This window comes from Neofelis nebulosa, chromosome 10, assembly GCF_028018385.1.
Source record: "Neofelis nebulosa isolate mNeoNeb1 chromosome 10, mNeoNeb1.pri, whole genome shotgun sequence".
Taxonomy (NCBI): Eukaryota; Metazoa; Chordata; class Mammalia; order Carnivora; family Felidae; genus Neofelis; species Neofelis nebulosa.
In genome coordinates, this window is record NC_080791.1 from 103,531,670 (window position 1) to 103,555,843 (window position 24,174).

Genomic DNA, 24,174 nt, shown 5'->3' on the forward strand with positions numbered 1-24,174 from the left:
TGGATGGAGGCCAGGGGTGCTACTAAGTATTCTAAAAATGCATAAGACAGCCCTCACCCCACAACAAAGAATTGTCCAGCCTAAAATGTCCATTGTGCCAAGGTTGAGAAACCCTAACTCGCCAAGAAATTAAACCTCAGTCAGTTTCTGAGGGTTGGAGGGACTTCATTCTCAATCTGTAGCCTAAAGTCAGGCTTAGGTGGACCAGAAGGAAACAGGTTCTTAATCCAGGTGATTACCTTCATCCCAGTGTTCTCTTTGCTATTTCTTTTGAACTGTTGGGGCAAGGACCCCTCCCAGCTCACCTGTCACCACCAGGAAGAATATCCCTCCACACTCCCAACTAGACTCTCCCATGAGACAATTATCAGAACTTCACAGAATCCAGGCATCCTGAAATAACGTGCCGAGGGCAAGTGGGGGCAATGGGTAACCATGCCCTCCCCATCACCTTCTGTCCCCATCACCTTCTGTCTCAGTTAATATCCACTCCTTAGGTCTTGGCACTCCTACTTCTCTCTCTCCATAAACTCACCCATGCGCTCTCCATTATGAATCACTTTGTTTCAACCTATACAGTGAAACACAAAATCTTTTTATTGTCTGGGGTTTCAGGTGGGTTTAGGAAGGTCTGCTTTTAGAAACAATATTGAGCCAGGGCACCTGTGTGGCTCAGTCGGTTAAGCGTCCAACTTTGGCTCAGGTCATGATCTCACAGTTTGTGGGTTCGAGCCCTGGCATTGGGCTTGGTGCTGACATCTCAGAGCTTGGATCCTGCTTCGGATTCTAGGTCTCTCTCTCTGCCCCTCCCCACTTGTGCTCTGTCTGTCTGTCTCTCTCAAAAACAAATAAACATGAAAAAAATTTTAGAAACAATATTGAACCATTTTCCCTGGTGTGAGTGTGAGGAGGGGACAGACAGGCTAACATTAAGTCTTTGTCTTATTAACCCTCTCTGCTATATCATGTGTATCACATTTAACCTAATTTCTCCTATGTACTTGTATATATTTAGTGTACCTCTAAAGCAGTAATCAGAGGAAAAGATAATCTCTACAGACCTAATGAGCAGAATATTCTTGCTGACCACTAAGGAAAAGGCCATAGAAAGAAAGAGGAATAAGTTATAATGCTCAGAAAATATTACCCCTCCCTGGAAGATTTGGCAGGGCTCTACCAATCCGTGTACTAGGAGTTCTAGGAGAAGCCATTTGGGGCACCAGGTAGCTGATGAAGGAGCATCACAGAGATCCCAGAAGTGTGGGAGGCTAAATTATGTGGGGCCCACTGAGGGAGTACCTGGGCTGCTTCATAGTGATAAATCTAAAGGAATCCCATCTGCAGTTCAAGTGCAGGGACTAGGGTGGTCTTGCTGACAAATCACACTGCTTCCCTGGAGCCCAAACAGTGCCATTCCTTTACTGATGATTACAATTATAACTTATTCTTTCTGTCTTCCCAGGCCCATCTGACATGGTCTTCTGTGCAGGGCTGCTTCACAGGGGCACACAGTGCCACTGGTTCCAGCCACAGGGTATGGTGATATGATCAAGTTTGTTACAAACTTTCTGCATAGTTTTGTTGCTCTTGTCAACATGAGCATATATGGGGAAGCCAAGTTTGTTTAGATAGTGACTATGGGAATAGATGACTTGGGTGATAAGGCCGTGGGCCCGGTACTCAGGCAGGGTACCCGCCATCCGTAACTCTCCTGTCTGGTCCATCAGGTTCCAGGATACAGGCGTCCTCTCAGGCCCCAGCAGGCAGAAGGTGGGGAAGTTCTGGATACAGCGCTCGATGAATCTCTGGCTCCTCTCATTGCCACCAAAATGCCAGAATTTATTCACCAAGGAAGCATGGGTAACATCCAGGGAGGAGGGTTTAAACATCTCTTGGCAGCTATGGAGGAAAAGCAAAGTCTGTGAGTATGGAGGTTTTTATTTGTTCTTCCCTCTACTGTTTTGAGAGGCAGAGTAGGTAGAGGAAATAAGAAACACAAAGCCCTGGAGTGTAGGTGAGTTTGTGATGACAAAGGGATGGAAAAGTCCACTGTTGTTGGAATGAGTGAGCAGGAAGAACAGGATAGGTCGAAGAAGCTGGCAGAAATCAGATGTATTCCAGATGAGAAAAGAAATGGTGGAGTATTTTAAGCAAAGGAGGAATATGGTATGAATTACATCTTAAGAAAAGATTACTCTGACTGTGTTGAAGAATATTGACTGCAGATGGGCCAGAGTGGAGGCAGGGTGGGAAAATGGGAAGCTGTCTCAGTACTGAGAGCAGTAAGTGATGCAGAGTGATTTGTATCAAACTCACATGGCCTTGGGTTTGCCACTGTTGGGTGATAAGTTCTTTCCCTCCAGCAGGGAAGGAACTAGTTTCTTCATCGTCTCAGCCGTCATATAGAGAATGCAATGTGTTTGCTTGACTTGGAAGGATTTAGTAGCTGCAAGATTTTGTATCACCTCATTCAGGCTGGTCTGTGAACCTAGATGGGATTATGAGGAGAGACAATGATTTAATAAGTACATGCTGTGGAGAAGCTCCCCATTGGAGTAGGAAGTGTCTGGGATTTACAGTCAGAGAACCTAGGTTCTGGGCTCAGTGCTGCTGCTGTGTAACCAGAGTCAAGTAGTCAGGATTTGTGCAATTTTCCCTGTTTTATGTAAGGGAAAACATGCCCAGAAATTCATTAAGCCATTGGTGGCAAAGAGAGACTGGAACCAGCTTTTCTGGGCTACATAATCATGTAGTTTTGATAATTAAAGGAGAGGAGTTTTTTTTAAAAAGTGGTAGCCAACATCCATTGTGTACTTACTATGTTCCCAGTGTAGGAGATTGTTGCAGTAATGGCCTATATTTGCCCACATCTCCTTGTATCCATTCCTTGGCGTAGTCCTCGCCTACACTGCATCTGACCTTGGCCATATGATTTGCTTTGGCAATGGGGAAGAATGAACTTGATGCAGAGAGAAGCTTAAAAGTGCTTGCACATCGGGGCTTGCCCTCTCCTTGTGATCTCAATTACTTTGAAACCAATACCATACAAATAGCCTAGGCTAGCCTGCTGAGGTCAGGTGCTCCTATCATTCCATCACCATGGCAGCCAATGCTGACAGCCAGAACCACCATTCAGACATGTGACTGAGGCCATGTTAGAGCAATCAGGCCATAGTCCACCCATCAACTGATGGCAATTGCATGAGTAAGCCCAAGAGACACCAGCAGAACTGCCTTGCAAAGCCTAATACAAACTGTAGATTCACAGAATTATGCAGCAAAAGTCAACTACACATCCAGGTATTATAGTAAGAAATCCCTATTCAAGATTTCATTTAATCTTTTCAATGCCCCTGTGTTCTAGGAACTATTATTATCCTCATTTATGTATATGAGTCATGGTCTCCAAGAGGGTAAGTCATGTGGCTAGGATCACATAGCAAGTAACAGGCAGATGCCATCCTAGGGAGTCTGACTTGGGGCGGGGGGCATATCCACACCATGACAGTTGTCCTTTATGATCTGGGAGGTGCTTTATGGCACAAGTCATCATTCTCATTCCAGGAATGGAAGGCCTTGGGTGAAGCCCTCCTTTGGTACCCAGTTACCCTAAGGGATCCTGCATATGTCTACAAAATATGCCATAAATCGTTGGCTATCCAGGAATTATATTATGTTCCCCTATATGAAGCCCATTCTTTGCAAGCTTTGAAGGTGTTTTTTTCTCCCTTTATGAGGGAGTTAAAAAATTGGCAGGAGGCTGAGGGTCTGGAGCTTGGGGGCAGGAGATATGAGTCATAGAGAAAATTGTTCAGGACAGAGAAGTATGTCCGCACCCATCCCATTTCTCTTACTTTGGATCTGCAAATGCTGTTTCCAGTTGATGACTTCTGGTGAGACAAGACATTTCTGACAGTTCTTGAGGTCCTTGGAGTAGATTTGGTAAGTATTGGTGTAGTGATCAAGATCATCTGTCATCTCCTATGATCATTGGGAAAAGGGAAATAAAACAAATTACTTATATTTCACTATTGCAATACTTTTTTCTAAATTCCACTATACTGTGAGTTGTTTTTTTTTTTTTTCCCAGGGGAATTCTACCAAACATTTATTTTTTTTTTTTATTTTTTAATATATGAGATTTACTGTCAAATTGGTTTCCATACAACACCCAGTGAGGGCAGGGTATACTGTGAGTTTTTAACATTGAAATATTGTTGACACACAATGTTACAATAGTTTCAGGTGTACAATATAGGGATTCAACAAGTCTATACTTTATGCTGTGCTCACAAGTATAGCTACCATCTGTCACCCTATAACACTATTACACCACCACTGACTATATTCCCTAGGCTCTACCTTTTATAGCATGAGTTATTCATGCTATAACAGGAAGCCTGTATCTCCCACTACCCTTCACCCATTTTGCCCATCCCTCTGCCCTCTTCCTTCTGGCAACCACCAGTTTGTTCTGTGTATTTATGGGTCTGTTTCTGATTTTTGTTTGTTCACTTGTTTCTTAGATTCCACATATGAGGGAAATCATACAGTATTTGTCTTTCTCTGTCTGACTTATTTTACTTTGCATAACACCCTCTAGGTCCATCCATGTTGTCATAGATGGCAAGATCTCATTCTTTTTATGGCTGAGTAATACTCCAGTGTGTGTGTGTGTGTGTGTGTGTGTGTGTGTACACACTACATCTTCTTTATCCATTTTTCTATCGGTGGATATTTGGGTTGCTTCCACACCTTGGCTATTGTAAATAATGCTATAAACATAGGGGTGCATATATTTTTTCAAATTTGTGTTTTTGTTTTCTTTGGGTAAATACCCGGTAGTAGAACTATTGGGTCGTATGGTATTTCTAGTTTTAATTTTTTTTCTATTTTTTTTTTTATTTTAGAGAGAGAGCACAAGCAGGGGAAAGGGGCAGAGGGAGAGAGAATCCTGAGCAGGCTCCATGCTGAGCATGGAGCCCCATGTGGGACTCGATCCCACGACCCTGGGACCTTGACCTCAACTGAAATCAAGAGTCAAACCCTTATCTGACTGAAGCACCCACATGCCCCTCTATTTTTAATTTTTTTGAAGAACATCCTTACTGTTTTCCACAGTGACTATGCCAATTTACATTTCCACCAACAGTGCACGAGGGTTCCTTTTTCTCCACATCCTCGCCGACACTTGTTTCTTGTCTTTTTGACTATAGCCATTCTGACAGCTGTAAGGTGATACCTCGTTATGGTTTTGATTTGTATTTCTCTGGTGATTAGTAATGTTGAGGATCCTTCATGTTTCTGGGCTATGTGTATGCCTTTTTTGGGAAAAAATCTAATTCATGTCCTATTTTTTTCTTTTCTTTTTTAAATTGTATTTAATTTGTTTTTTAAATTTACATCCAAGTTAGTTTATAGTGCAACAATGATTTCAGGAGTAGATTCCTTAATGCCCTTTACCCATTTAGCCTATCACCCCCCACATCCCCTCCAGTAACCCTGTTTGTTCTCCATATTTAAGAGTCTCATATTTTTGTCTCCCTCGCTGTTTTTATATTATTTTTGCTTCCCTTCCCTTATGTTCATCTGTTCTGTGTCTTAAAGTCCTCATATGAGTGAAGTCATATGATATTTGTCTTTCTCTGACTAATTTCGCATAGTATAATACCCTCTAGTTCCATCCGTGTAGTTGCAAATGGCAAGATTTCATTCTTTTTGATTGCTGAGTAATACTCCAGTGTGTGTGTGTGTGTGTGTGTGTGTGTGTGTGTGTGTGTTTGTGTGTGTGTATAAACATAAATAAATATAAATATATATACACATCATATATATGTGTGTGTATATATATATGAATATATATATACCCCACATCTTCTTAAACCATTCATCCATCGATGGACATTTGGGCTCTTTCCATACTTTGGCTATTGTTGATGGTGCTGCTATAAACATTGGGGTGCATGTGCCCCTTTGATATAGCACACCTGTATCCTTTGGGTAAATATCTAGTAGTGCAATTGCTGGGTCATAGGGTAGTTAGAATTTTAATTTTTTGAGGCACCTCCATACTGTTTTCCAGAGTGGCTGCATCAGCTTGCATTACCACCAATAATGCAAAAGAGGTCCTCTTTCTCTGTATCCTCACCAACATCTGTTGTTGCCTGAGTTGTTAATGTTAGCCATTCTGACAGGTGTGAGGTGGTATCTCATTGTGGTTTTGATTTGTATTTCCCTGATGATGATTGATGTGGAACATTTTTTATGTGTCAGTTGGCCATCTGGATGTCTTCTTTGGAGAAGTGTCTATTCATGTCTTTTGCCCATTTCTTCACTGGATTATTTGTTTTTTGGGTGTTGAGTTTGATTAAGTTCTTTATAGATTTTGGATACTAACCCTTTATCTGATATGTCATTTGCAAATATCTCCTCCCATTCCATTGGTTGCCTTTTAGTTTTGCTGAAGTTCCCTTCGCTGTGCAGGCTTTTTATTTTTATGTGGTCTCAATAGTTCATTTTTGCTTTTGTTTCCCTTGCCTCTGGAGATGTGTTGAGTAAGAAGTTGCTGTGGCCAAGGTCAAATAGGTTTTTGCCTGCTTTCTCCTCTAGGATTTTGATGGCTTCCTGTCTTACATTTTGGTCTTTCATCCATTTTGAGTTTATTTTTGTGTATGGTGTAAGAAAGTGGTCCAGGTTCATTTTTCTGCATGTCACTGTCCAGTTTTCCCATCACCACTTGCTGAAGAGACTGTCCTTATTCCATTGGATATTCTTTCCTGCTTTGTCAAAGATTAGTTGGCCATTCATTTGTGGGTCCATTTCTGGGTTCTTTATTCTGTTCCATTGATCTGAGTGTCTGTTTTTGTGCCATTGCCATACTATCTTGAAAATTACAGCTTGGTATTACAGCTTGAAATCCAGATTGTGATGCCTCCTGCTCTGGTTTTCTTTTTCAAGATTGCTTTTGTGGTTCCATACAAATTTTAGGATTGTTTGTTCTAGCTCTGTGAAGAATACTGGTGTTATTTGATAGGTATAGAATTGAATATGTAGATTGCTTGGGTAGTATCAACATTTTAACAATATTTGTTCTTCCTATCCAGGAGTATGGAATGTTTTTCCATTTTTTTGTGTGTCTTCTTCAATTTCTTTCATAAACTTTCTATAGTTTTTGGTGTATAGATTTTTCACCTCTTTAGTTAGAGTTATTCCTAGGTATTTTATAGTTTTCGGTGCAATTGTAAATGGGATTGATTCCTTGATTTCTCTTTCTGTTGCTTCATTGTTAGTGTATAGGAATGCAACCGGTTTCTGTGCATTGATTTTATATCCTGCCACTTTGCTGATGAATTCATGGGTCAGTTATAGCAGTTTATTGGTAGAATCTTTTGGGTTTTCCATATAGAATATTATGTTATTTGCGAAGAGTGAAAGTTTGACCTCCTCCTGGCCGATTTGGATGCCATTTATTTCTTTGTGTTGTCTGATTGCTGAGGCTAAGACTTCCAATACTATGTTGAATAACAGTGGCAAGAGTGGACATCCCTGTCTTATTCCTGACCTTAGGGGGAAAGCTTTCAGCTTTTCCCCATTGAGGATGGTATTAGCATTGGGTCTTTCATGTATTTATGCCTATTTTTAAATTGGATTCTTTGGGTTTTGGTGTTTAGTTATATAAGTTCTTTATGTATTTTGGATATTAACTCCTTATGGTAAAAAACTGAGAACTTTTCCTGTAAGGTCAAGAAGAAGACAAAGATTTACACTCTTGCCACTTTTATTCAACAAAATACTGGAAGTTTTAACCACAGCAATCCAGCAAGAAAAAAAAGAAAAGGCATCCAAATTGGTAAAGAAGAAGTTAAACTGTCACTATTTACAGGTGATATAATCCTATACAAAGAAAACCCTAAGACTTCACCCACAAACAATTAAAAGTAATAAACGAATTCATTAAAGTTCCAGGATACAGAATTCACAGAAATTGGTTGTGTTTCTATACACTAACAATTAGGTAATAGAGAAATTAAGAAAACAATTCCATTTACAATTGCATCAGAAAGAATAAAAATACCTAGGAATAAACTTAGAAAGTGAAAGACCTGTACTGTGAAAATTATGAAATATTGATGAAAGAAATTGAAGATGACACAAAGGAAAAGATATTCCACATTCATGGGGCGGAGGAATTAATATTGTCAGAATGTCCATACTACCCAAAGCAGTGTATAGACTCAGTGCAATCCAAATCAAAATACCAATAGCATTTTTCACAGAACTGTAACAAATAAAACTAAAATTTGTATAGAACCACAAAGACCCTGAAAAGCAAAAGCAGTCTTGAGAAAGAAAAGAAGTAAACTTATGCTTATGCAGTCCATTGTTCTATGACAAAGCAGGAAAGTGTATCCAATGGGAAAAGGATGGTCTCTTTAATAAGTGGTGTTGGGAAAACTGGACAGCTACATGGAAAAGAATGAAACTGGACCACTTTCTTATACCATACACAAAAATCCATTCAAAATTTATTTAGGACCAAAATGTGAGATATACTGTGATATTTTTTAAGTGCTAAAATGTTGGTATTTTCATTGGTGCATTACAATTATTCCTGAATCATTTAAATCATGAGGTCAGAGGAGAGATTCAAGTATTCAATTTATGATGGAAAATTGCATAGCAATACTGCTCTCTACCCACATATCGCATTAAAATTTCAAATCAAACAAAGACACAATTATTAGGAAGCATTCTTCTATACTTCTATTATTCTTAGTGGGAAGAAGAGAAAAACAATTGACAAGGAAAAGCAAAACTTCTGTTGCAAGAATGCATGTAATAAACAGTTCAAATAGTTGCAGAACATGCCAACCATGAACATCACAGTATTAAATTTAGTTATAGATATTTCTGGATTAAAATCTCCATCTATACTTAATGAAGCCAAAGAAGATGAAAACCAATTAGAAATGCTTCCTTAAAACAATGCTATAGTTAAACAAACGGTAGTTCCAGAAAAATAAAGAGAGTACTTATTTAAGAAGACCCTCTCAACTTACTAAACAGATGAGATTATTGGGAAGTAGGAGGCACAAGAAAATATTACCACAACTCAGTGCAGAATTCAAAAGCTTTTTAAAAAATGGTTGGAAAATGTTGCCCAAAAATACACTGATAAGTCAGCAAGGATATCCACTAATACATTTTATTACTTAAGATCACATTTAAGATAAAAGATCAAGTAATTTTATTTCAGTTCAGTTGTTACTACTAATACAGATTTCTTTATATATTTGTTTAACTTAGTGGTTTTCAAATCACTTTTTATTTCTATGAAAGGTATAATATTTGTATTTTTATAAATTTATAATTTTACTGAATGTTTAAAAATAAGCTTGTGAATTTTTGTCTTTGAAATGTGTTTACTATTTAGTTTTGCTAGTTTTTAAATGTTTCCTCAAAATGCATATGGCGATTATAGTATTATAAGTTTGCTTTTTATAATTGTCCTAACTCACTGTACTCTCTCACACCTTCCTATCTTTGCCCCTTGTGTTTTCTCTGTTGGAATGTCCTCTTTTTTTTGTCAGCCCAACAGTATCTACAAAATATGTACAAGATCCAGTGCAGATGAAACCTCCCATCGGGAAGTGTCTCGGACCTTAACCTTCATCTCCAGCCTCCGTTGTTGAATCAGCTTTTGCTATTTCTGTGTTGTATATCTTCTCTTCCCACACACTTCACTCTATATTGGAATTTATTTGCTTATTGATCTTTTCTTCCAAGGCTCTGAGCTCCTTGAAGAGAGGGACTTACTTTCCGTCACACAATTCATTTCTGTATCCCTGGGCTGCCATATTGTCAGGCACATGGCAGGTACACAGCAAAAATGAACACAGAGGCATATTCATTCCACGTCTGGCACCTTACCTGCTCCTGAGGGCGGATAACCACTGTGTTAAAATCAGGCCACTTGTCCACTAGAGCCTTCAGCTTGAATGGGTTTCCCTGGTTCATGTGGAAGACAGTCCCATAAACCTGCAGCATCCCAAGAAAGGGAGAGGGTCAGCTTGTTAGGAAGGACTGGTAAAGTGCCTTGTTTGGTCAGGACAAGGATCATTTCTATCATGAAATTTTATGTTGGAAAAGGGTCAAGTAGGGCATCTAGGTCAAACAGTCTCCATGTACTACATTTTTTTTTAACCTCAAACGAGAAGAGCTTTTTCTCCCCACCCAATATGAATCATACATGCATATAGTAAAATGTTTGGCCAGATAAAATTTGATTTTAAGAATACCATTCTTCATTTTAGGATTTAAAATTCTCTCCTTCAAGATTTTCTTCTACTCATACACATAAACACAATTTTACAAAAATTAAATGATCTGATACATGTTCCCTCCCCCCGAATGCATCGTGAGCATATTTTTATGTTCATAAACACAAACATTTTCAATTGTTTTATGATGGCTGCATAGGATTCCATCGTATGGATATATCACAGTTCATTTATTTGCTTATTGATGGTCATTTCAGCTGTTTCCAGCTTTTAACTTTGACAAATAATTCTTCATAGAGCATGCTTGACAGAAAATTTGCTTGGGCTCCTGATATTTTCTTAGAATATTCAGAAGAGTAGTTGCTGGCTCAAATGTTATGCACATGTTTAAAACTTCTTAACATAAATGACCACGTTATTCTCTGGAAGGATTAAATGAACTTCCACCAACAAACAGGCTACAGCATAGTGCTCAACAGAATGTGCTGTGTGGTCCCATGGCCTGGGGTCCAAGTCCAGTCTTGGATCCCCCTACCCCCATTTGTGTTGTGCAGGCTGTTGAGAGACAGGAAGATGGGGAGAGAATGAATGAGAACAAGTCTTGTGGACATTGTGTTTTTGTGGTTTGGGGGATTGGAATGCAGCAGCAGATACTAGCAGGGGCAACTGTGAACATGAAGCCTCTCCAGATACCAGCATGGAAGCATGCCAATGACCTGAGGTCAAAAAGATGGTATATGCTTTAGTATTTCCACCTTGGATACCTGATGACTAAGAGCTATGCCTGTATCTTTCCCCCTGCTGCTCTCCACCCCACATAAACTATTGATGTTAGACAAAGAGAAGGGGGAAAAAAGCTCAGTTGACTGAATTTATCTGAATTTATTTTGTTTTCAGCCATGAGTGGAGGCTTGATATAGAATTCAGCATAATTTGGGAAAATACAGACATTATCTTTTTACATATTTGCGTTTGGGCCCTGTAAAACTGATTTACACTATACTATTATCCATTATAGGATCTGAAAATATGTAGAACTGTTACTCTTTGTTATTCCCATGGCCTAATTAATTAAAAAAATTTCTTTTTTCCTGCTCAGTTCAGAACATACCAGGCAGCTACTCTAAGTTGACTCAACTGGAGTTGATACACGCACTAAAATGTATTTAATATCTAGCACTAAGAGGAATGGCTGGGTTTTTTCTCAACTGAGACTCAAATAAGTATTGAATTTTAGGTTATACATCCATTACAAGTACTACACATATTCTGGATTTTAATTAGGGGGCAATGTATGTCTTTAATATGCAACCAAAAATTGAAGGTGCTATTAGGGCCACCTTATCTTACAATGGAGATCTTCCAAGAAAGGACACTTGGAATACACCATTTTCTCAAAATATTTGGGCTCAGCTTAACATAAGCAGTAAAGAGAAATTTAAGTGACAAAATTCTACACTAAATTCATGGGAAAAGAAAACTTTGGCCTGAAGAATTGTTAAAAATAACTGTTCGCCATAAAAATATCTTAGGCAACTGTTTATAGAGTTTCTAACTAATGTAACCTCCCTCCCAACCCCGCAGAATTGATTGTCTCTCTGTAAGGTTGCATGGATCTTAAGGATTATGAAGTGAAAGGAGTTAAATAGTGGGTGGTAGAGATTAATGGTAGTAGGAATCTACTAACGTGGTTGACATTAGTTTAAAAATTTTTTTTTTAATGTTTTTTATTTATTTTTGGGACAGACAGAGACAGAGCATGAACGGGGGAGGGGCAGAGAGAGAGGGAGACACAGAATCGGAAACAGGCTCCGGGCTCCGAGCCATCAGCCCAGAGCCCGACGCGGGGCTCGAACTCACGGACCGCGAGATCGTGACCTGGCTGAAGTCGGACGCTTAACCGACTGCACCACCCAGGCGCCCCGGTTGACATTAGTTTTAGATCACAGTTGACCCTTGAACAACATGGGGGTTGGGGGGCACTGATCCCCCACTTGCAGTGGAAAATCTGTCTAGAATTTTTGATTACCCCCAAACTTAACTACGAATCACCTACAATTGACCAGAAGCCTTACCAATGATTTAAACAGCTGATTAAGACGTACAGTATGTTATATACTGTATTCTTACAATAAAGTAAGCTAGACATAAGATGTTATTAATCAGATTACAAAGAAGAGAAAACCCATTTACAGTACTGTGCTATATTTGTTGAAAAAAATCCAAGTGAATATAAGTGAACTCGCATATTTAAGGGTTAGCTGTGGTAGAAGTCATTTTTTTTAGTAGGAACTAAAGAACAGTTATTTCATTAGTCTGTTTCTAATAATTGAAAATTAAGCCTTAAAAAATAAATAAAATAAAGTAAAGAAAATTAAGCCTTGTGATCTACAAATAAAATAATGCTAATATTTTTCTTCTTATACTGAAAGAAGGGAGTAGCAGAGCTATAAGGGAGTAAAGGAGGCAAATGCATTTATCTTATCTAAATTGTATGCATCTTATAGGAGTGTCTTATAAAATAGTAAAAATCTAATTTCTATGTCTACAGAGTTTTTTTTAGGGAAAAGTAACTGTTCTCTAACACACACTCACACTCACACACACACACATGGACCCTATGCCTTTGGTTGCTAAAAAAAACACAAGCAAGTACCGTAGCCTATCACTAGAGTTGCTCTTGCACAGTTCTGGATGTAAGTATTTATGTGTACATCTTGTTTAATTCTGAGATTTCTAATCAGTTGTACTAGGTTAAAGGAGACACCTAGTTGTACTAGGTTAAAGGAGACACTAGGTTAAAGGAGACACCATAAAATAGCCTGATATGCAGTCAGCTCAGGGAAATTGGGAAATTTAAGTCAAAATTGGAATTGAACTCCTTATTAATTTTAAGGAAGACTCCTGATAGTTAACCTCTCACCTAGCAAGTGTTCTTTTAAGAAGAACAATTTTAACACTAATATGTAGTCTCAGCCAACTTTTGAGGAAAACCCTGGACAAAACACCAATGTTATTATGGAATGTTTTTTGGAAAGGAGCAAGGGAACACTTTATGAATGACAGAGCAAAAGCTGGTAAAGTCCTGTGTTCATGCCATGGCATTGCAACTCACTATTTGTGTGATATTGGCTAAATCACCCTAACTGAGCTCCATCTTCTCATCAGTAACACAGACATAGTAGCAAATATCTTCTAGAGAGGTAATGCAAACTAAGCTAGAGAAAACATGGACTAATGCTGGACACAGAACAGAGGCTCAATGTTAGTCTCTTTTTTTCTTGACTCATGAGGTTTCTATTCCTTACTCTCCACCCAGAATTTTCCATTGTCACCTTTAAGGATTCAGGAAGGCTCTTCCTCAAGGACCTCTCCAGTGACTGCAGCATTTGGGCACCTTGCAGTGGGAACATCATGGAAGGTACCTTAGCCTAAAGAGAGAAACAGGAAACAGCTAGGAATGAGAAGAAGCTGGAAGAGATTCAGAAATATGAGTAGTAAGTTCTCTTCTAATGGCGAGGTCCCCCTTCAGTGTCTCTTCATCTGTGTCGCCTTCAGTAAAGTCTTCATTAGCTCTCACCAACTCCAAGGAAGGACAAGACTGGTAGAAAGCATGGGGGGTGGGAGGATTTATACATTTTTAAATTCACTTTCTTACACTTTAATGCATTCCAGCCATCTGTTTCATTTTAGGTTAGCAAGCGCATTTTTAAGTACATATAACATCTTTTGAAATTTAGTTGCCATTAGTGATTCTCGTGACACCACCAGTAATATGCCGTATAACATTGTGGAAGTTATTTTGCTTGCCTCTGTTAACCTCAAAAATAAAACTATCTTGCCATCAAAAATGGCTTATTTGGAAATAGCAGGGAATTGCAATACCAGATAACGAAGCTATAGAAAATTATAAGCAAGTCTGGAGAACAAAAGAGAGGAACATTCTTTTATAAAAAGGAGAGGAAGAGGACTGTTATAAACAAAAAGTCCATTGGTAGAAAGGTGGAGTTCCCAGTATCGGGGCTTTTTCTTGGCTGAGTTGTGACTGTCTCTCATTGGCTGGGCTGTTGCTGAAGGGAGGAGGAAACCTGTCTGCTCAGTAGGAAAGTAGTAGCTAAAGTAAAATGGAATTTGGAAGCAATGAATCATAGGAATCTACCCCCCCCCAAACCAAGAGCACACTGTGTACACTGTATGTTAGCTAACTTGACAATAAATTATATTAAAAAAATAATTATAAATAAAATGGAATTTGGAAGGCGCTCTATTCCTGTTGGGTCTGCGGTGAATGCAGGCAGGAGTTGTATGGCAAGAGCTCCCCGCTGCTGGCTTCCTGCCTCCATTCCAGAGGATTCCTTTTATTGATTTTCACACTTGGAAGGTGGATGGGATAACAGCACCATCTAACTTACAGACTTTTTTTAGGGTTAACTGAGTTATTACATTAAAGGAGTCAATAAGTGCTTGGAATAGTATCTGTCAGGGGCTCCTGGCTGGCTGTCAGTACAGCATGTGACTCTTGATCTTGGGATCATGAGTTCAAGCTCCATGTTGGGCATGGAGCCCACTAAAAAGAAAAAGAGTATCTCTTGTATAAAAGCACTGAACATGTTATTTTATTACTCCTCCTCCCTCTCCTCTTCCTTCCTGTCCTTTTTCATCCCCTCCTTTTCTTCCTCCTCTTCCTTGCCACCTGAGTTAAAGTGCTGTTTATTGCAGTACATTTTGCCGCAATCTTTTTAATGTGGGCATTTGGACATGGTCTAAAATATAAACAATTAACCTTTTAAAAAATTTCCAAGCTATATTCCAAGCTGGTATTTTCACCCTATTTTTTTTTTTAGCCTTACTGTATCTCACTCTTACATCTGTCTTGCATATTGTACGGATTACGAGGTAGAATAAAAATAGCATTTTTACATATTTGATTCACTGCGTGAAATTGGGATTTACCAAAACATTCTATAAAACCCCAACTACATGAAAAAGCAGAAAGGGCTGTGTCACAGCGTTCTATTTTGGAACCAGGATCCCTTGAGGAATACAACATCACTTCTAAGTGAAGGAACCAAAGAAGTGTTGAGAGAGAATGTTGCATTAAAACTGGCTGTGTGTGAGATTCCATGCTCCAGGTCGGAACTGGGTAGCTGATTTTACAACAGCACGGAGGAGGCTTCTGCTTCTGGCCAAGAGAGCATAACAGGATCTGGATTTACCTCCTCACCTGAAAAAAAAAAAAAAAAAGACAAAACTAAACAGTAAATGAAACAGCATTGCACAGAGCAGAGCCTCTATCCCCAAGAAAAGGAAAAAAGAAAAGGTGAGTTTAATGATTGCATAGCTTATTGTTGGAAGACTGCAGCTCAGGGAAATGGAGCCTGACCAGATCACTGGGGTCTCAGTGACTTGAGCGTATAGAAGTAGAGGCCAGTGTGGAACTTGAGAAAGAGACAAAGCAGAGAGGGAGAACGAGAAGGAGAGAGAATGCATGAGAGAGGGAAAATGAGGGAGAGAGAGGGAGAATGAGAGAGAGTTCTGGAGATCTTTGGGAAAGAGCAATCTCCTAGAGTCTTTGGCTCATCACTGAACTGTATAAGGGGAAACTACCTTGGGCTTTGGCCTAGGGAGAGAACCACTGGAAAGGATCAGGTGGAAAAATTCTTATAGCTGACACAAGTCTGGGAATAGTTTATGTTCTGACACACTGAAGTGAAAAGACCTTGTAGCGTAAGGGCATTGAGTAAGAAGCTCAACAAGGGGGTTAAATTCAGACTTGTCTGTTCTAAATTCACCCTGCACTAATTAAAAGAAAGTCTTGAAATGATCCATCTGATTCCAATAAGTTAATTGTGCACCAGAACAAAACGTACTTAAAAATGTAAGTACAACAAAATTTATCAACTAACAGTATATAATTCACATTGTCTCACCTCCAATAAAAACTGATACGATGGAAAGAAGCAGTAAAATATGATTCAGAAGCAGAAGACAAACACAAATCAGTAAAGACAGGCCCAGAGGAGACACTGTCAGACCTACAATCAAAATGTTTTTTCTGTTGCAACAGTGCTTCTCCATGATGCAATAGTCCTTCTCTCACCTTCTTGCAACATTTGCAAATAAGGTTTCTCTTTACCTGAATAAATAAAAATGAGTATATGCAGATATATTGCAACTAGCAGGCAAGGACGTTAAAAAGCTATAATAATGCTGCTTTTCATGTTTAAGAAGATAGAGGGACACATGATCATGATAAGAGAAATGGAAGCTACAAAAGATGCATATTGAACTTATAGAAATGAATATATACAGTATTTAAAATAAAAAATACAGTGGATGTGATTAGCACTACATTAGACATTCCAAAAGAAAAGATCAATGAGGTTGAAGATGCAGCAATTGAAATTATCAACAATGATGCATGGAGCAAAAAACAAGAAGGATCAGAAGACTTATTATTGCTAGTATGTCACCATTTATCCCCCAAATTGATCTACAGTTTCAAATTAGCCATAAAACATTCCAAGTTTTATTTGTAGAAATCACAGATTCTAAAATTTACATGATATCAAGGCTTACTAAAAAGCTACAGTAATCATCATGGAGTGGTCTTGGAATAAAGATAGACAAACCAATGAAACAGAATAGAGAAATTGATAGACATTTGTGGTCAATTGATTTGCTACAAAAATATCCAGACAAATGGGAGATAGGATATTCTTTTCAATAAATGGTGCTGATTATTTTTAAACAGTCAAGATTACTTCTTGATAGACTCAGTAGTTGTAAATTTCTAAATGTAGATGTTAGAAGAAAGTCACTCTTGTCTATACTTACTTGTCCCTCTGCTACTTTCTGCTCCCCATGTCATTTATCTAAAAATAGATCCCCATTCCATTTAGGGTGTTTTATGAATTAGAGAAAGAAAAAAAAGCACCCAAAACATAACATTTTCACAGAACACCAGAACCTGGCAAGGTCATTCAATGGCCTTGATGGAAGGGGACAAAAACGAGATCATTCCACAATCATGTTTGAGCATGGACAAAACAAGAAGGCAGTCTTATCTGCAAAAACAGCCAAATACTCTCCCCAGGTAACGAGTGGCTGCCACTTCTTTACCCCTAATCTTTCTTCCTGCTTCATGGACAAAAGTCTTCCATACAATTGCAGTGTTTTCTGACAATATTCAAGGCAGAGCAAATCCATGCTTCCTTGAATCCTTCCCCAAATCGTGTGTCAAGTCCCTCCTGACACTGTTACTGAGGTGTACCACATTTCCTTCCTTATGGTGTGCTCTCCCTTTTGTTGCAACAGACAATAAATCCCAACTTTGCTGGGTTACAGGTGTGTTCTACATGGCCTTTGACTAGAAGTTATTGATAATGTTTATAGCAGCATTATCAACAATAGCCAAACTATGGAGAGGGCGCATATGTGTATTGACTGCTGAACGAATAAAGATGTGGTACACACACACACACACGCACACACACACACACAGATACACAGAAACACACACACTGGAATATTACACAGCCCTCAAGAAGAATGAAATCTTGTTATTTGTAATGATGTAGATGGAGCTACAGTGTATTATGCTAAGCAAAATAGGTCAATCAGAGAAAGACAATACCATATGATTTCACTCATATGTAGAATTTAAGAAACAAAGCAGATGAACATATGGGAAGGGAGGGGAAGAAGAGAGGGAAAGAAACCACAAGAGACTCTTAACAATAGAGAACAAACTGAGGGTTGATGGAGGGAGGTTGGTGGGATGGGTTAGATGAGTGAGGGGTATTAAGGAGGGCACTTGTCATGATGAACACTGGGGTGTTGTATGTAAGTGATGAATCATTGAATTCTACCCCTGAAACCACTATTGCACTGTATGTTAACTAAAATTTAAATTAAAAAAAAAAGTTATTGACACTTATTTAAATATTTAGCTCTGAGGCATTTGTTCCTACTGGATTGTTCTCTGTTCACTTTGACTTCCTAGGACTCAGAGACTTCTCCTTTTCAGCTTAGCTCCTCAGGACTACTAGTTTTTCAGGGTGGCCATGAAAGATTTGGATTTGCAAAAGTGGAACCAATATTAGTTTGTTTCTATGGAAAAACATATCTAGGTTACAAAGATTTCGCTATGTTTTGGTTGCTTTAACATGTTGGGTAATGTGTAGATCGTCGAATGTTCCTGATTTTTCTATGTGTGTGTCCTCTGTCTCCTTCCAAGTCCCTGTCAATCATTTGAAGAAAACAAAATGATGAAATGGCATTATGTGATAAATGTGAAATAGCATTATGCTGCAAAAAAAAAACCTATGTACATAACCTTAATTTAAAAATGCTAACCATTATCTCAGCTTTCAGCGAGTCATAGTCTTTTTTTTGCCTTGACATTGATGGCTGCTGACTGATCAGAGTGGCGGTTGCTGAAGGTTGAGTGACTGTGGCAATTTCTTAAAAGAAGACAACCGTGAGCTTTACCACATCGATTGACCTCTTGTTTTGTGAATGATTTCTCTGTAGCATGTGATGCTGTTTGATGGCATTTACCCACAGTAGAGCTTCTTTATTTATTTTTTTAAGTTTATTTATTTATTTTGAGGGAGAGAGACTGAGAAAGAGAGTGTGCATGCATGCATGTGAGCAGATGAGGGACAGAGAGAGAGAGGGAGAGAGAGAGAATCCTGAGCAGGCTCTGCACTGTCAGCGAGGAGCTTGATGTGGGGCTCAATCTCCTGAACCATGAGATCATGACCTGAGCTGAAATCAAGAATCGGACGCTTAACCCACTGAGCCACTCACATGTCCCTGAACTTCTTTCAAAATTGGAGTCAATCCCTCAAACCCTGCCTCTGTTTCAGCAATTAAGTTTATGTAATAGTGTAGACTCTTTGTTGTCATTTCAACAATCTTCACAACATCTTCATCAATAGTAGATTCCAGCTCAAGAAACCACTGTCTTTGTTCATCCATAGAAGCAGTTCCTTGTCCATTGAAGTTTTATTATGAGACTGCAGCAGTTCAGTCCCATCTTCAGGCTCCAGTTCTGATTCTAGTTCTCTTGCTCTTTCCACTACATCTGCAGCTACTTCCTCCACTGAAGTCTTGAACCTCTCAAAGTCACCCATGAGGATTGGAAGCAACTTCTTCTGAATTCCTATTAACATTGATATTTTGACCGCTTCCCCTGAATCACGAATATTCTTAGTGGCGTCCAGAATTGTGAATTTTTTCCAGAAAGTTTTCAATTTACTTTGCCAGGATCCATCAGAGGAATCACTGTAGTCTTATGTGGAAGCTATAGCCTTATGAAATTTATATCTTAAATAACAAGAATGAGACTTGAAAGTCAAAATTAGTCCCTGACTTATGGGCTTCAGAATGGATGTTGTGTTAGCAGGCATGAAAATAACTTTAATCTCATTGCACATGTCCATCAGAGCTCTTGGGGGAGTGGGTGCATTGTCCGTGAGAAGTCATATTTTGTTTTTTTTTTTTTTTTTTTTTTTTAAATTTTTTTTCAATGTTTTTTATTTATTTTTGGGACAGAGAGAGACAGAGCATGAACGGGGAAGGGGCAGAGAGAGAGGGAGACACACAGAATTGGAAACAGGCTCCAGGCTCTGAGCCATCAGCCCAGAGCCTGACGCGGGGCTCGAACTCACAGACCGCGAGATCGTGACCTGGCTGAAGTCGGACGCTTAACCGACTGCGCCACCCAGGCGCCCCGAGAAGTCATATTTTGAAAAGAATCTTCCTTTCTGAGCAGTAGGTCTGAACAGTGACTTAAAATATTCAGCAAACTGTGCACAGATGTGCCGTAATCCAGGCTGTTTTGTGCCATTTCTAGAGCACAGGCAGAATAAGTTTACCATAATTCTTAAGGGCCCTAGGATTTTCAGAATGTAAATGAGCATGGGTTTTAATTTAAAGTCACAAGTTGTGGGGCCACTGGGTGGCTCAGTCAGTTAAGCATCCGACTTTGGCTCAGGTAATGATCTATCTTGTGGTCTGTGAGTTTTAGCCCCGCGTTGGGCTCTGTTCCCGATTCTGTGTCTCCCTCTCTCTGACCCTCCCGCGTTCATGCTCTGTCTCTGTCTCAAAAATAAATAAACGTTAAAAAAAAAAATTAAAGTCGCCAGTTGTATTAGCCCCTAACAAGACAGACGACCCATCCTTTGAAACTTTGAAGCCAGGCATTGACTTCTTCTCTGTAGCTAGGAAAGTCCCAGGAGGGCATCTTATGCCAACAGAAGGCTATTTCATCTACATTGAAAATCTGATGTTTAGGGTAGCTGCCTTCATTAATATCTTGGCTAGATCTTGTGGATAACTTGCTGCAGCTTCTGTATCAGCACTTGCTCCTTCCCATTACACTTTGATGTTGTGAAGACATCTTTCCTTAAACCTCATGAACCAACCTCTGCTAGCTTTAGACTTTTCTTCTGCAGCTTTAACTCTCTCAGCCTTCATAGAATTGAAGAGACTCAGGGCCTTGCTCTGCATTAGGCTTTGACATAAGGAAATGTTTTGGCTGATTTGATTGTCTACCCAGATAACTAAAACTTTCTTCATATCAGCAATAAGGGTGTTTTGCTTTCCTATTATTCATGTGTTCACTGAGTAGCATTTTTTATTTCCTTCAAGAACTTTTCCTTTGCATTTACGACTTGGCTAAATCTTTGGTGGAAGAGGCTTCACTTATGGCCTGTCTTGGCTTTCGGTAAGCCTTCTTCACTAAGCTTAGTCTTTTCTAGCTTTTGATTCACAGTGAGAGACATGTGACTCTTCCTTTCTCTTTGACGCTTAGAGGCCATTGTTGGGTGATTTCTTGTCCTAATTTCAATATTGTTGTCTCAGGAAATAGGGAGGCCCAAGGAGGAGGAGAGAGACAATTTAAGGGCCACACACACAGAACACACACAGCATTTATTGATGAAGTTTGTCATCTTATAGGCACACAGTTGGTGGCACCTCCCAAACAATTAGAAATGTAACATCAAAGATCACTGATCACAGAGCAATGCAACAAATATAATAATAATGGAAAAGTTTGAAATATTGGTGAGAATTACCAAACTGTGACCTAGAGACACAAAGGAAGCAAATGCTATTGGAAAATGGTGCCAATAGACTTGCTTGATGCAGGGTCACCACAAATCTACAGTTTGAAAAAACACACTATCTGCAAAGCACAACAAGGTCAAACTTGATCAGACAAGGTTCACTTGTATTCATCTACTTATTTCTTTTCTAACTTTAAGTACGGCAACCTTCTTAGGAATCACAGGCAGGGAACAAAACTGCCTACCTGGTAATACAACCAGAAGGATTATATATGGTAATATGTGCAGTGTCTCCACACATTAAAGACTCCATTCACCCCCACCCCCGCCACTTCCAGAAAGCATCCAGATCTCTCCTCATTCATTTATTAGTTCAAATCAGAGACCTGTAAGAATTTTTCATAGTACCTAGCAAGTTAGCCTTCACAGAGTAAGTGCTAGATATAGGTTTCTTAAGTTAAAGTTATTTCTTTCCCTTAAGTATGTTTGCCATCATATTCTGATGTAACACAGTATGGGCATTTTGATTTGTCTCATGTAAGTGGAGATGATGTCACAAAGCAATGACTATCTTTTTTTTTTTTTTTTTTTTGGTATGAGCCCCACCTGGAAAGCTGTCTCCACACCAATCTTTGCAGGTGTCCCCAGGAACAAATGAAGATCAGACTTCCAGGCGATGAAATTTCCCTCTGATGGTGTCAGTTTGGCAAGATCTCTCAGACTGAGTTTAGGTCTGTCTCCTCCAGAGATTGCTGAGCTGAGGCTCAAAATGTGGACCTTGCACATAAGCAAACAATTCTAGGTGTCAGCTCTTGTAAAATCCAATCTTCCTCTTTGGGACTCATGTTGTGGGAGCTCTTTATGCAAATTCAGGGGCTGGGAGTGTGTCACCTGAGCTTCTCTTTGCAAAACACCAGGTTGCTCTTTGCTCCCACCAGCCTGGCTATGACTCTGGAATCCAAAGCTGTGTGAACCCAACAGGCCAGGTGTCAGAAGGGGGGTCATGTTGCATAAACCATACTGTCTACCTCCCCTTCCCATTCTTAACAAAATGCAATCAGAGCAAGGCAATAGCAAAGATAGGGATAAGGTCTGATTTGCAGAATCTGGTCTATTTCCTTACACGTATGCAGAACAGAAAATATTTGCGTGGAGTGACTAAAGCCTTTCGGATCCTCCTTTTTTTTTTTTTTACGATAAGCTGTGCCCTCTTCCCTGCCTATTGTGAGGCTGCAGTTAAACATCCCAATGATTCAGCGTACACACTTCTTAGTCTCACTATTATGGAGGAGGACACGGAGGCTCAGTGTGCCTGAATTAGATGGAATTTAAACCCAGAGCCTTCTCACTCTGAAGCATCCACTGCTCCACATTAGCATTTGCTCTATCATTCTCAGGAAAAGAAGGAGGATTCATAGAAAAGATTTTGAGTCACAGCTCCTCTGTGTGAAACTACCAAGGAGGGAAGTTTGACACTGTCTGGTCCTTGCCTTCATCACCCTCGTCCTTCTTCACCATAAGTAGTTGATTTCATTATGAAAGAAAGAAGGGTCATTCCCATCAGAGGAGCAGAGACGGGTGGCTAGTGTCTAGAGAAAAAGTAGAAAAAAGCTTGTGTGCTTCTTCAGTCCATGGGCCAGCAGAGCACATATTTCTCCCTGTCCTTTCTAGGAGCCTTGATTCCTAGAATACTAATTCTCAATTTTATCCCCTGGTGTTGAAGTCATTATAATCATTCCTTATTCTTTCTCCAAAGCCAAAAGCCACTGAAGCTGCTTTGTCTCTGGACAGTCAGCAGAGTGGACCCCTGGGTCCCTGTAGAGTCTCACAAAGGCTATTACAAAAGAGTAGTGTCCCCTGTGCCCCAGTCCCAGAAAACCTCTATCTCCTCTATAGACCTCTATCTCCTTCAGCACTAACAGTCAGTCAAGATTTGGGTCTCTACCACCCTTGTATTTTAAACTAGTCTCTTAGTCTCTCTAGGTTGGTTCCCCAGCTGCCAAAAGTGTTGTTGTACTAGGTAACCAAGAATTTTTCATGCTCTTCCTTGATTCTGTGGTGGTTATCCTTGCTCTGTTATATGAAATGATACATATAAACCTTCTCATGTACTTTGGGACCAGATACAAGGAGAAAGATTCAGGAGCACTGGACCTCAGTGTATTTATGTGTTTTCCTCTGGGTGCTGGATGCAAGTCCAGACAACGATGATAGAAGCAGCATTGCATAGTGGCTCAGAGGGAGGACAGTGGGGCCAAACTAACATGGTTGAGATCCTGACTGATCCCACATACCTACTGTGTGACCTTGGACAAATTATTTCCTCTTTCCATGCCTCTGTTCTTCTATCTAGAAAGAGGAGTAAATAATGGCACTTACTCTGTAGGGTTTAGAGGAATATTAAGTTCTCCCCCCGCCCTGCCCTGCCACAAGCGACCCAATCCATGTGTCCCTTTTTGCTGAAGAAGTTCCCATCCAGGCTCATGGGTTGCCCTGTGCCTGCAGGTCCTTAATGAGTTCCAGGAAAATGTATGAGTTGTAGTTTATCCAGCCTTTTCTGATCATTAGTGTGGGATCAGTGCTTTTTACAGCTTTCTAAACCTAACTTAGAAGCAGAAATCAGACCATATATTTTCTTAATTTAGATATACATAATAATTATAATGGCATAGACAGTAATTGTTTAGACAAGCTCCTGGTACATGGTAAGCATATATAAATGTTTTATTAAATAAAGAATTATCGAATACAATGCATTACGCATGTACAGGTATTTAGTGGAAATATTGTTTCCCTTACTATAAACCATTTCTGCT

At 39.5% G+C, this 24,174-nt stretch overlaps 1 protein-coding gene across 2 annotated transcripts; it reads right to left on the reverse strand.

Moving 5' to 3' along the window:
- Window positions 1–574: 574 nt before the first annotated feature.
- On the reverse strand, window positions 575–22,197 carry GLYAT (glycine-N-acyltransferase). 2 transcript variants are annotated; one of them, XM_058689091.1, is made up of 7 exons: window positions 21,965–22,076; window positions 15,334–15,504; window positions 13,616–13,711; window positions 9,931–10,038; window positions 3,855–3,981; window positions 2,317–2,488; window positions 575–1,899 (listed from the first exon to the last, which is right to left on the reverse strand). In XM_058689091.1, the coding sequence occupies exons 2-7, from the start codon at window positions 15,403–15,405 to the stop codon at window positions 1,497–1,499; spliced, it is 978 nt and encodes a 325-aa protein (XP_058545074.1). In that variant the 5' UTR covers window positions 15,406–15,504; window positions 21,965–22,076; the 3' UTR covers window positions 575–1,496. The 2 variants fall into 2 exon arrangements, with proteins under 2 accessions (XP_058545074.1, XP_058545073.1); XM_058689090.1 differs by lacking the exon at window positions 15,334–15,504 and having other exon boundaries at window positions 21,965–22,197.
- Between the last annotated feature and the right edge of the window lie 1,977 nt (window positions 22,198–24,174).

Coding starts and splice junctions, on each gene's coding strand:
- GLYAT (XM_058689090.1), bottom strand. CDS start 22,144: ATGTGCAAGGTCCACATTTTGAGCCTCAGCTCAGCAATCTCTGGAGGA. Junction 13,712..21,964: donor GTGTGGAGACAGCTTTCCAG/GTGGGGCTCATA, acceptor TTCTCTCTTTAG/GCTAAGGTACCTTCCATGAT. Junction 10,039..13,615: donor GCCTTCCTGAATCCTTAAAG/GTGACAATGGAA, acceptor GGGATGCTGCAG/GTTTATGGGACTGTCTTCCA.